Here is a 12833-nt window from a genome sequence, read left to right on the forward strand (position 1 = left end):
ATCCAGATCTATCTTGATGGACAATTCTCTATAATTTCAATTCGGAGGAGTACCTAGTACAAACCGTGCAGGGATTACTCGATCTAAATTCTAAGAACTAAACTGGCATATACTTACTCCGTCCCAAATTATAGGTTATTTTGACTTTTTTAGATTCATAGACTTCGTTATGCACTTAGATATACCTTATATCTAGATGCATAGATATACCTTATGTCTAGATGTATAGTATCTATACATCTAGAAAAGCCAAAACGACCTATAATTTGGAATGGAGCCACGGAGGGGATAGTTCTTAATTTATCTCAATAATAAGTGTAACAGTGTCTATACAATTCCAAACCTAAACGAGCTTACTACCCATCCAAATCAACGCTCCAAGCGTATGACTCCCAGCCGGGGCAACCCAGCTGCATGTGAACTTCCAGCTGCGCCGCGCTCCACCTCCGCTCCGCCGACATGAGCCGAAACAGATCTTCGGGCACGCCCACCGACTCGGCCGTCGCGTTCACGGTGAAGGTTAGCGTGGCCTTTGCGCCCACGCGGAAATTGGGAGTGCGGCCGTGCGCTAGAGGGACGCCCGCGTAAAAGACCGTGATGCCGCCGCCCTCGCGGTACTCGTCGTAGATATGCCCGTTGTCGACGCGCACGAGCAGATCAATTGCCGGGGAAACCGCTCCTGGTGCCAGCGAAGGCTCCAGGCCCTCGACGCCGACTAGCTGGATGGAGCTTGAGATCGGATAGTCTTTGTCAATGTTGATGCCTTCAGAAGCCCGGACAATTAACAGAGTAGCAGCGAGAGCTTAGAAGATAACCACCCAGAAAACAAAAGGGAAGAAGAGCGCCATAACCATGCGATAGCAGAGAGAGGACCACCAGTGGCGTCATACTTGAGCTCCATGCAGTAGCTTGGAGATCAGATGTCAGGTTGATGGAGGACAGTACCGGAAATATATTGTTGTGCCCTTCAATTATATTGGGAGCGGCAACTTTCCTAATCGGTTACGTATTGGCATGTATTCCGGAGCCCGGTTCGACACCATATATGTATCTGTACACGTATACATAGATATCTTTTTGAGATTGTCGACGTCTGTAACGAATTAGTACAAACCAATCAACAAGCAGTATACTTGTCCATATCATAGCCTTCATAGGTTTGAATAATTCCAAAGAATATAGACAAGATTAAAAATAAATAAACAAAGGCAAAGTTACGGGATGTGGTGATTTGATTAGAAACAATTAACAATGTACATCGTATATACCGCTTAGAGCATGGTTAATAATTCAGCCAAGAAGGAGATGGCCGCGCTCACTCCTTCCGACCGCATCGGGAGCAGCGGAGAGCGGAGGCGACACGCCGGATCCTCCAGATCCGGGCGTCGCCATTCCCCCATTCCCTGCCACCTCGATCCCTCCTTCCCAGCTACTGCTGGCCCTCCACCTGCGCTGCGCGTCCAGCCTCATCTTGAAGCCCGGCGCGTCACCGAGTACCGTACCAAGGCTTGTGCCAGGCTAGGGAGGCTCTTCAACAACAGGTCCTCCTTGACTTCCATGCCACCGCTATCCCAGTTGCCATCACTCACTCCTCTCCTGCCTTCCATTGGGGGCAAGTTATACAGGCGGGGCGCCTCATTGGGAGTTCTCATGAGGTGCGACTCAACAGTAGAGGGCAAGGAAATCATTATTGATGAGATACACTCATGAGTATGCGGCAATCACGTATCATCACGTAGGCAAGTCAGCAAAGCTTTCAGATCTTAATTCTATTAGCCATCAGCCGTCTCCAATGCTGAAGATCTAGTCCATGAATGCAAGAATGCCAATTCTTCACCAAGCAAGCACATGTCCATGCCCACAAGCTTATTACCATACCACCTTCTTGGCCCTCGCATGCTTGAAGCTCGGCATGTTTGGGCCACTCACAAGTCACAACTGTGCTGGGAGGGTTTACACGGTTCTCATCATGATCGATCGACAAGTTCACAAAGTGGATTAAGGTGAAGCCATTGGTTAAGACATCATCCGGCAGGGTTGTTGACTTCATCATGGATGTCATGCATCGTTTTTGGCTTCCCAATCACATCATCACCAACTTGGGCTCCAATTTCATAACCGACGAGTTTTGGGAACTCTGTGAAAGATGCTAGATTAAGTTCTATACTGTGCATAAGTAGCTCACCCTCAGGCCAATGGCCAGGCTGAGTGTGCCAACGGCATTATTGTGGACGGTCTCAAAGAATGCTTATATGATCCATTGAAGAAGTATGGTGGCAAGTGGATTCATGAGATACCGCATGTCATCTTGGGGCTCCGTACTTAGCCAAGTAAAGCCACAGGATTGTCGCTATATTTTCTAATCTATGGGTCTAAAGTTATATTGCCCATGGACATCATGTGGGATTTGCCGCAAGTTCAGCAATACGAGAAAGGAGAAGCCGAAGAAACAAGACGGCACGAGCTCGACTCTCTCAAGGAAGCTCGATGCGCCACCTTGGTATAGTCAGCATGATATCTCCAGGGAGTTCGAAGTTACCATGATCGGAATGTTCATGAGCGGTCATTCAGTTGGTGATCTCGTCCTACGTCATATCCAGAACACCAAGTATCCAGAACACGAAGGACATGCACAAGTTGTCTTCTCTTTGGGAAGGGCCGCTCATCGTCTCCGAAGTCATAGGACCGAGCTCCTACCAACTAGAAGATGTGAATGCATGGTAAGGAGATTCCCAACTCTTTCAACATCGCACATCCGCTGATTTTATCCTTGATGCGTGCTCAATTCCAGAACTATGGAATAGTACTGCTTAAATTGGGAAAAAAAAACTTGCCTTTTCTTCACTTTTTACATTGACATTTTCCTTCTGTCCCTTTAATTTAAAACATGCGTGGACAAGAATTTCAAATCTAACACAATGATGTTTTCCTATATTTGAAATTATTGTCTCATCCAATTGTCACTATGCCAACAACAAAAGATGTTATGCAAAAACATTTTTCCAAAACACAGTTTAGAAACGCTTCCACACATGCGCGCGGGTCACACTTACTTTCATGAGCTCCCACAGTCCCACATCACGCCCTAAAATGGATAACAAGTTTTAAAATAAAAGGACGACTAACTGGAACATAGAATGCCACATAAAAATTGAACCATGACACATGGCTTGACTCGAATACAGCTGCCATAATCAGCAGGGAGGGTAGAGGAACTAGGAAGGAGGGAAAGACCTTGCAAAATACAGTATACGGTCTAGGCTATTCTTTTCCTGGAGTATACAACATACATTGGATCAGTTCGTCCTGGACTAGGAGATATATCAACTGCCTGCAGGCAAAAAATAAAAATATTTGTTTTGTCATGGGAAGTCGAGGAATATTTATAAGCAGATCAAGATGGTTGCTTTCGATTCCTTTCAACTGCTCCCTCCCTCCCAAATTGCCTCCCAAATTGTAGGTTGTTTTGACTTTTTAAGGTTCATAGTTTTTTCTGTTGATATAGTTATATGTTATGTTTAGATACGTAGCAAAATCTATGAATCTAGAAAAATCAAACGATTCATAATTTGAAATGGAAGGAGTAGCTTGGAACATGCATGCCCACGCAGCGAAATAAAAATAAAAATAAGCATCATTTTAGAAGTCGATGATTCGTCTTTGTCTTTTTTAGGGGATGCATACCTGTGGAGGCTCAAAATCTCCAGCATAATGAAAGTAAGCACCGACTATCCAAGCATGATCAGCATCACCAGTTGATGTCCATATAGATATAGCTTTTGTCCAAAAGCACCGATTTGAAAAGCTATATCCAAAGTTAGAACTTGAATTTAGGATCATTTACCACTAAAATATGGTAATGCATACTCTGTTATCCAAAAGTTGTTCTTATAAATGGTATGTGTCATTCTGGACAGCATGCATGTTACCTCATTATGGCAAGGCCGGCTGGCTTCAGTATTCGCTGCATCTCCTTAAAAACATCTATGGGTTTTGTCAAGTAGTCTACACTAACCTACTAGCAAAGAAGTGTTACTATCAGATAATGTAAACAATCTTAGGGCTCCGATTTGCAGTATATATAATACTTTGCATTAAGCATATATATAATTTCTTCTTTTAACAATGTGATATGGAAGACACAATACCACATTGGTGATAACATCGAAAGTGTTATCTTCAAAAGGAAGCTTTGGGTTCACATTGAGGTCTTGCACGACATACTCGGTCAATACCTATTGTCATAAGTAAACAACAAAAAGGCTGTGTTAAAATAGCAAAGCAACTAAAAGGAAGTACCATTTCCTGACTCATAAACTACAAAAAGGTGCATACCGTGTATCTGTAATCATTTTACCTTATCTCAACGTAAAGTTACCGACTAAACTCCCACTTTACTGCATATAAGACACATGTTTGCAGTGTGTAAAATAAAATCATCAATTTTAGAACTCATATTAATATTTAAACATTTGTAGGCCAATACTATCGTCGAAGGAAATTAAAAGTACATGCAAATTGTACTTTATAGAGCTCTGTTTTGATATTTAGCGAGACTGATTGTCAACAACTCTTTATTTTCCTTTTGACTAGCAACTAAGGATTAACTTGTAAAATTAGTGAACTAACATGTCTTCTTGAGCAACACAAGTAATTTTCTTACTCTCCATAAAGTGTGTGGCTGCTAAAAAAAATAGGAAAATTAAGTGAATAAGATCAAGCCTGACACACTGAACTATAATAGAAGCATTCCATGCATTAAATTTACCCAAAATGTACTAATTTAGTCAGTACGTAATACCGAGTTCCTTTTGAGTTCATCTTCATTCAGACCCATCCCCACAATCTTCTCCTGTTTGTACCCGGGAGGATAGTGGCTCACCTTCATAATGTGCATAATGTAAGAAACTTTGTAGTGGCACATAGAACAGAAGTGGTGTTGCATTTTTTAAAAAAAAAATCCTACCCAGCTGCTGCACATGTCCAGAATGGCCACCCCAGGGGTATTACTTGGAGGAAGAACTTCAGAGTAGTACTCTGTGAGAGCCCGGATTGCTTGGTCGTCAATGTGAGTGACAAAACGGGGAACCGAGTAGAACAAAGTATCTGATGATCTGCCCATGTAATCAAAATGTATAGTTCAATTCGCAAATAAATAATTTTATCGTTCAAGAAACCACCATTTGCCGGAAATTTCTCAACATAGTTGTTAATTACGCTAAAAGCAAGCGGTACTGAATTTCCAAACAGGTTATAGTGTCAGATATAGTGACTACTAGTGATAGCAACAACAAGGCCTGATGCCAGCAGGTTATGTGCTCTGAAGGACTGAAGCTTACTCGTCGAAGCGGCTGAAGTCCTCAGGCTTAAAAGGAAACTCATCGGGCCACTCCACATTCTTCAAAATCTACAGTAGATTCCCATTAATCAGGTGCGAGAACCAAAACTAGTACAGAATTATGGAAATATTTTGAAAATGAAAAGGAGGAAAATGAAACAGAGCCAGAAATGGCAGCGCCTAAAAACCTGCTCGACTGGGGAAACCCCTTGCCTCGGCCGCGCTCCTGCAACGAAGGAACGGGACGAGGTGCCGCCGGAGGCCATGCGGGCGACCTGGTCGATGACGGTGGCGCCGAGGCCGAGGAAGACGCGCCGCGGCCGCGCCGCCTGCGGTGGCACGGGAGCGCGGCGAGCGCAGGGGGCGGCGGCGCAGGCGCGGAGCCTTCTAGGCTGCGGCCTTCTCAGCGCGAGGAGAAGGCGGGGCCGTGGCGCGAGGGTGGCCATGGACTCCTGCCGAGACGAACGGCGGCCGTAGTGCGTTGAGTAACGCGACGCGAGGCCGCCGAGCGTCATGTCCGCGCGCCAAGGCCTCGGGGCGTCGTGGCGCCACGCGCGTCGCAGGACTGCAGGAGCGCAGACACATCTCGGATTTCTAGATTGGTCGTTTCGTTGTCCATCGGCTCCGTATTTCGCTGTCATGCGGGTCCACGATTTCAGTGACGGTGCGAGAAAGCTTCCTGGTACTTCCGTGAGATGAATTTCGAATTCCACCGCACCAGTCCACCGATGTTCTTCTTTCTTTCCTTTCGAAAGAAAAACGAAAAAATCTATTTTACTCTTCTCACCTATTTATTTTATCCATTTAACCCCCTAAGCAAAATTTAGGTTCACTTTACTCCCCCAAACTATTTCATTTGGTCCAATCTACCCAATAATTAGATTTCTCTTTTTTTCACGTACAAATTGAATTTTAATTTCAGATTTTGTCAGTTGACTTATAACAGGATGCTCCATGTTAAAAAAAATATATTAGAACCGTACAGTTTTGTATACCTAAGATCAATTTTGTATTAAATATTTCTAACCTATGAGAATAACCATGAAAAAATTTTAGTATAATCTAACATAAAGCATCATGTTTCGTATATGCTCACAAAATCTGAACTCAAAATTCAACTCATACACGAAGAAACAAAAAAGAGAAATCAAATTAGAGGTATATTGGACTAAATAAAATAGTTCAGGAGAGTAAAGTGAGCCAAAACTTTATTCGGGGGTTAAGCGGATAAAATGGATAGGTGAGGGGAGTAAAATGGACTTGAGGGAGTAAAATGAACTTTTTCAAAAAAAAATGTTCTTCCTTCTTCTCCTAATCACCTAAGTAACCTCCGTTAAACTATGGTGTAACTATTTTCAAAGTAATGTCAAAGTAAGATTAAATGTATATATTCAGAAATTTGGTTGTTTTTAGGCCCGAAAGCCTTCTTACATGCCCGCACGGCAGACAAAACACGTTGACAAAAAGCCCGTCCAAGGAGGTGTTTGGATCCTGAAGCTAAAATTTAATTCGTGTCACATCAAATACTTGGAGGCTAATTAGGAGGACTAAATATGAGTTAATTATAAAATTAATTACACAGATGGAGGCTAAATAGCCAGATGAATCTATTAAGCCTAATTAATCCATCATTAACAAATGGTTACTGTAGCACATTGTCAAATCATGGACTAATTAGGCTTAATAGATTCATCTCGCTATTTAGCCTCCATCTGTGCAATGGGTTTTGTAAATAGTCTATGTTTAATACTTCGAATTAGTATCTAAATATTTGATGTGACAGGAACTAAAGTTTAGCCCGGGATCCAAACACGCCCTGAGCTGCTAATAGAGCCTGCTCATGCTACCTAGCACAAACTTGCATAACCATCAACATTCGGAATTTCGGATAGCACACATTTTGGACGGCATAATCATCCACTTACGTAACGAGAGAGTAATTAAGCTTCTTCCTCCGTAAGTGAAATTAAGTGTTTTGTTTGATGACTTCGATCTATACCCTTCATGTAAAAATTTCTGATGTTTTTTTAGATAAGAATGTACTTAATTAATCATATTAGTTGAATTAGATTTAAAAAATATTTTGGACATCAACATGGCTCCAAAGATGACTAGAACCATCAATTTCTATGAAAATAAAGAATTGCTAACAAGCAAAGATAAGTAAGTTAAACGTTATGAAAGTAATTTTCATGATAAATTTCGCAAAATCTGTCTTATATAGTTAACCTGCATAAATTCTTTACGCATAAAGTGAAACCCACTTGCAGCCTTTAAACTTGTGTCATCTTGATTTATGAACGCTGAATTTTTCAAATTAGGACCTTAAATTTGTTAAAATGTTCGATTCGTCAGCATGTTTAACATGCCCAAAAGAACCACGCGTGAGATCAGCAGATGGGGGTACTTTTGGATCGGACACATTAATTAAACCTAGATGGTATATTTAACAAGTTCAAAAACACCCATGTGCAGCTTCAAAAATTCATAGACTTGGATGACACTTCATGACAAGTTGAAGAACCACCAGTGCACTGTACTCTACAAAAATTTCTATCTTTTGGCCACTTGTGCTTGATTGCATGCCAGGCAGTCGAAAAACATTAGATAAAGCCCATTTGAGTTGGTTGTAGAGTCTGATCAGGCAACATAACCAGCAAAGTCCAGAGAGCAATCAGCTTGGATGCAGACCGCGATCCCATCTGACAAGAAAACTAAACAATATATTATCCAACCAGCAACCATAATGGGCTCGCAGTCAGCATTTCACTGCTGCCATTTTCTATGATGGGTCAATTTGACTATTCTTATTACTCCCTTGTCCCTCACGAGGCATATGGTTTTCTATGTCCCTTGTTGTTTTCCTCGTGATACTTTTTATGTTCTAACGAGAACAATAAGAAGATGACAGCTTAAATGTAGTTTGGTACTCACCAAAAAGGATTTATCTGAGAATTAATGCAAGAACTGCAAGGGCAGAGATATTCTCTATCTTAACAAGGATTACCACAATCACATTGTTCCATTGTTTGTAGAATCTACTACCCCCGGTCCATTATTTTTTATGTCTCACGCATAGGGATTCTGGCCTATCAGTTGTGTTTGCTCGTCAGAAGCGTCAGATACAATGAATTGGAGGTAGTAGTAGCTAAGAAAGGGCATTAGTTATGGATTATATATAATCAAGAACAGGCCGGTTAATGCCCACCATTATATCATTCCGTGCAGTTCAGGTCGACCCCACCAAGAAAGTCCATAAAGCGATCGGTCATGTGTTTGAGACTTGCAAGGAAGAGGAACCCGCGCGTGCATGATTGGATGACCAATGCTAGGGACCAGACACAGGTCCCATGGTACGTGATGCAGCCGCAGCTGCATTATTGATCCGATTTCTATCAGTCATAAGCTACTATATGGAGTGCAAATCATGCAAAGTTCCAAAGATAACAGTTTTTTTTAACAAACCGCACGGGATAGTGCGAGTTTCTATTGATATAGCAGAAAATACAAGACTACGATCCTAGGAGGCCATAGGCAGGAAAATGAAAAGAAAAGAAAAATAAACAAGACTCGCTCGGTTGGATTGGGACGTCAATGTGGGTAATCACTCAACTCTACACCTCCAAAACCCGATTGGACATCAACACGGCCGTACCACTCCACTCGACAACGTCGGCAGAACCAAAGGCTTACTGCGGCGCTCACCAACATTCTCACACTCATGTAGTCGCCGAAACCTCCGAGCGTGACCCCTCGTCGATAGGAAACCGAGAGGAACAGACCGCACACCGAGAAGGCCACCGCCATGCGGGACCCATCGTCGTAGTGGTATTGCAACACCACACTCCACCCGACAGAGTGATACAACCAAATCCGGACCTCTCGCTGGCTCCCTCGCAGCCGCCACCGCGATAACACAAACGCACGGGAGTCTCGCCACACCGGCCGTTGGACTCCACCTCGCTCTTGTCGCCTCGAAGAAACACCGCGCGCGGGGCCTCGCCACATCTGCTATAGTACTCCATGTCGCGGATCTGTTTCTTATGTCGCCATTAGAATGGTGAGCAATGTTGCCCCGCTTCCCAAGATCTCCATCAAACAGCCAAACCACTGCCGCAAGTCGACTTCGCCTCATTGCTCCACCCCCGCACATAGCCTTCGCCGTTGTGCCAGCATGCCAAAGAAGTTTCTTGCGCCGTCTTCCGACGTTATACCGTACCGGAGTAGCCGTAATGCTGAGCAACCAGCCGCAATCCGCTGCAAGCCTAGTCATCCCACGATGTCGTTACTGCATGCGCCGTACTCCGATGCAGCCCACGCCACATTGACAGTTGCCAAGTAATGCCAGCTGCCGCAGTCCGCTGCAAGCAGCCAAACCTGACAAACATGCGACAACCCCTGGTCATCATCATAACTGCGATCGCCTCCACATGAGCTCGTCAACCCCCGTCAAGCTTGCCATCCTGCACATGTCGTCTTGCCGTGCCGCAAATCCGTTGTGGCGGGACCAACGACGTCACCAACAATGCCACAAGCCGAGTTGGGTCTCTATAGACGATACCTCCAAGGAGGGGACGACGCCAATGGCGCCGTCGTCGCTTGTCCAGAATCTGAACAGGGTTTTCACCCAGAGAGCCCCGTGCAACAAGGATGGGGCTCCAACATGACGCCCTTGACGGGGAGAACGACGCCCTAGGCCCGCCGCCATCACCACTAGCAAGATTGCTGGCAAAGGCTTTCGCTCGGAGCATCCCATCCCTAGCATTGCACGTACACAGCCCGGCACTCCCAAGACCACAACCATGGAAGCCCTTCTGGGGCAGCACCGCCATCGTGCCTCCTCGCGCCACGCGTAGACCACCCATGGCTGCGCTACCATGACGCCTCCAAACCACATATGCACATGGCTGCTGCCGCGCACGGTCCGCCCAGGTGTCCACCGCGCCGCGGCTGCCAGGCGCCTTAGCTACCATAGCCAGGCCGCTTGCGCCCAACGCCGCATGGCCTCCTCCGTGCGCATCCTCCTTCTAGACTCTGCCTCCCAGGCGCAGCACCATCGCTCCTGCACGTCGCCGCCTCCACGGCCTCCCAGCCATGCCATCGCCGCCACCAGCCACACGACCGCGCCTCTCCCGCGTGTGCAACGGGCGCTCGCACCCTCACGTACCACCTCCACGTCCCCAGCAACCGGCCTCCTCCCGCTCGTGCGCTGCCATGCTGTTGCTGCACTGTCGCCGGTGCGCCTCGGCGGCCCGCACCGGACTCCGCCTGCCCCACGTCGAAATGCTGGCGAGCAAGCCAACCGCGATGCCGTCCGCCCGAGCCTTGCACCGACTCGCGTGCCATCGCCGTCGACCCCCTCCCAGCCACTGGGGAGAGTGTTGCCCAGGCCAACCACGCGCGCGACCCCTACCGCACCAAAACAGGAGCCGAGCTCGTCGACCCCACCGCCAAGGACATCGCGTCATACCCCCACCACGCGCGAGCTGCTCCAGACTCAAGGGCTGCAGATCCAGGCAGGGGGGTGTTGGATCCGGCCGCAGTCTGGATCTGCAGCCCCGACCACCAAGCTGAGCGGCCCCTCCACAGGTCGCATCCTGCGTGCTAGACTTTCACCATTGGCTGGGAAGAAGAAAATGGCATGCCGCTGCCTTCTTTGCCCTCCGCCGGGTGTCCGGCGTCAAGCTCCGGTGTTGGTAGGTCTGGGAGTAGGTGGGGAGGGCCTAGCGGCGAGGAATTCGTATGCCGCCCGGGGAGAGCGCTCGGAAAGACGGTTACCATGACATCCCAAAGATAACATTAGGACTAAAGATAACAGTAGGACACGGGAAGAGGAGAACGTGAAGCAAAGGGATGCGCAGCTCGCAAGGCAAGTATGCTTTGTTTCATGGAAAATAACTCTGTTATTTATTTAATACGGCTATTTTATCTTGTCATTCTTCGTTGATTTTTTTTTCCAACAATACACATGACAATAGGAGAACACTAAATCTCTCTGAACAAGTACTCAAGTAGGACCCAGCTCCCAGTTCTGCTGGCCAATAACCCAGCGCCACGTGGAATTAACAGCTCATCCAACTTCACAGGATTTGTTTTCTCATCTTATTCTCGAATCATTTTTTATGAACATTATCTCGATCCCATCTCACGTCCTGCCCTCCCACCGCCACAAGTGGTCCAGACGGGGCTCATCACGCATCGGACGGCCTGTAGTTGTACACGTGGAGACTGGCATGTGGGGACACGGCGTCCAGGAAGATCCTGGCCGTCGCCTCCTGCGCCACCGCCGCCCGCTCCTTCTCCACGAGCGCCGCCGCCACAACATCCCCGGCGGGGCCTCCTCCGGCTGCCACCATCGCAATGATGGCCGCCTGGACGGGGCCCAGCGTCGGGTTGTAGGCCGCGGACTCCAGGCAGCCCCCGGCGTAGATCCTGCCGTCGCCGTCCGCCACCGCGAACCCCGACGGGCACTCGCTGTACGGCGCGTGCGCCGCCCGCGCGGCCGCCTCCGCGGCCTCCCTCAGGCGCGCCTCCAGGTCGCCGGCGGCGAAGCCATTGGCGACCGCGGGGACGGGGTCGCCCAGGGGGTTGCCGTGCTTCTCGAGGACGAGGGGCACATCTTCTGGGAGGAGGTCGTGGGGCCCGAAGGGGCGGAGGAGGAGGGACGCGACCGTGCGCCACTCAGGCGCGCAGCCTTCCTCGGCGTCCGAGGTCACGAGGATCTGGATGCCGGAGGCGCCGCGGATCTCCTGGAGGAACTGGCGGCAGTGGCCGCAGGGCATGTGGGAGACGGCGACGGCGCTCAGCGCGGACTCCCCCGCGGCGGCGGCGTTGGCGACGAGGAACTGCTCTGCGTGGACGGAGTGGCACAGCGGGAGGCCGCGGAACTCGAGGTTGACCCCGACGTAGACGCGGCCGCTGGCGCCCAGCCCCACGGCGCCGACGGGGAACCGCGAGATCGGGGCGATCGCCCGCTTCATCGCGGACGGCACCAGCAGCGGCAGCAGGTCCTGCACGGTGGCCACGCCGGCCGCCGCCGCGGCGCGCTTGGCCTCCTCCGCGCTCATGACGAACCCCGTCAGCTCCACCGCTGCGGCAGCGGCCTCCGGCCTCGGCGACACCTGCTCCTCCCCCATTGCTCAGATCCGACTCTAAGTAGGCTATTAGTAAATGATCCGCTACCTCCTAATCGCGTTTAGCCTCCTAACGAGGAATTGCGTGGACGCTTCCTCGAAGTGTGGAGGAGAAGAGAGGAGAGGAGAAGGGGGGGCTCTACTGGCTGTGGTGCGAGGCTATTTATAAAGGACGCAAGTGTCTCGTTATTTCTTTTTCGATTTTTTTTCCCCTTCTGCGCTCTGCTTTGGAAACGAAAGCGATGGACGCTGACAAATGGTCATCGCAAGGTTGCATTCGACGTGTCACAGTGCAATCTGACAACCTCGCCACGTTGGGAGCCCAAGTGATATGGTTGCCAGATGACGATAAATTGGTTTTA

General features: G+C 48.1%; 2 protein-coding genes across 2 annotated transcripts; both read right to left on the reverse strand.

Moving 5' to 3' along the window:
• Positions 1–2911: 2911 nt before the first annotated feature.
• LOC101782862 lies at positions 2912–5889 on the reverse strand. The gene is made up of 8 exons (XM_012845736.1): positions 5527–5889; positions 5340–5407; positions 4967–5114; positions 4802–4882; positions 4149–4235; positions 3930–4015; positions 3685–3805; positions 2912–3331 (listed from the first exon to the last, which is right to left on the reverse strand). The coding sequence occupies exons 1-8, from the start codon at positions 5851–5853 to the stop codon at positions 3257–3259; spliced, it is 993 nt and encodes a 330-aa protein (XP_012701190.1). The 5' UTR covers positions 5854–5889; the 3' UTR covers positions 2912–3256.
• A 5323-nt stretch (positions 5890–11212) lies between these two features.
• On the reverse strand, positions 11213–12618 carry LOC101753281 (cytidine deaminase 1). The gene has a single exon (XM_004969675.4). The coding sequence runs from the start codon at positions 12472–12474 to the stop codon at positions 11530–11532; it is 945 nt and encodes a 314-aa protein (XP_004969732.1). The 5' UTR covers positions 12475–12618; the 3' UTR covers positions 11213–11529.
• Positions 12619–12833: the final 215 nt, after the last annotated feature.

Source organism: Setaria italica, chromosome V (assembly GCF_000263155.2).
Source record: "Setaria italica strain Yugu1 chromosome V, Setaria_italica_v2.0, whole genome shotgun sequence".
Lineage (NCBI taxonomy): Eukaryota > Viridiplantae > Streptophyta > Magnoliopsida > Poales > Poaceae > Setaria > Setaria italica.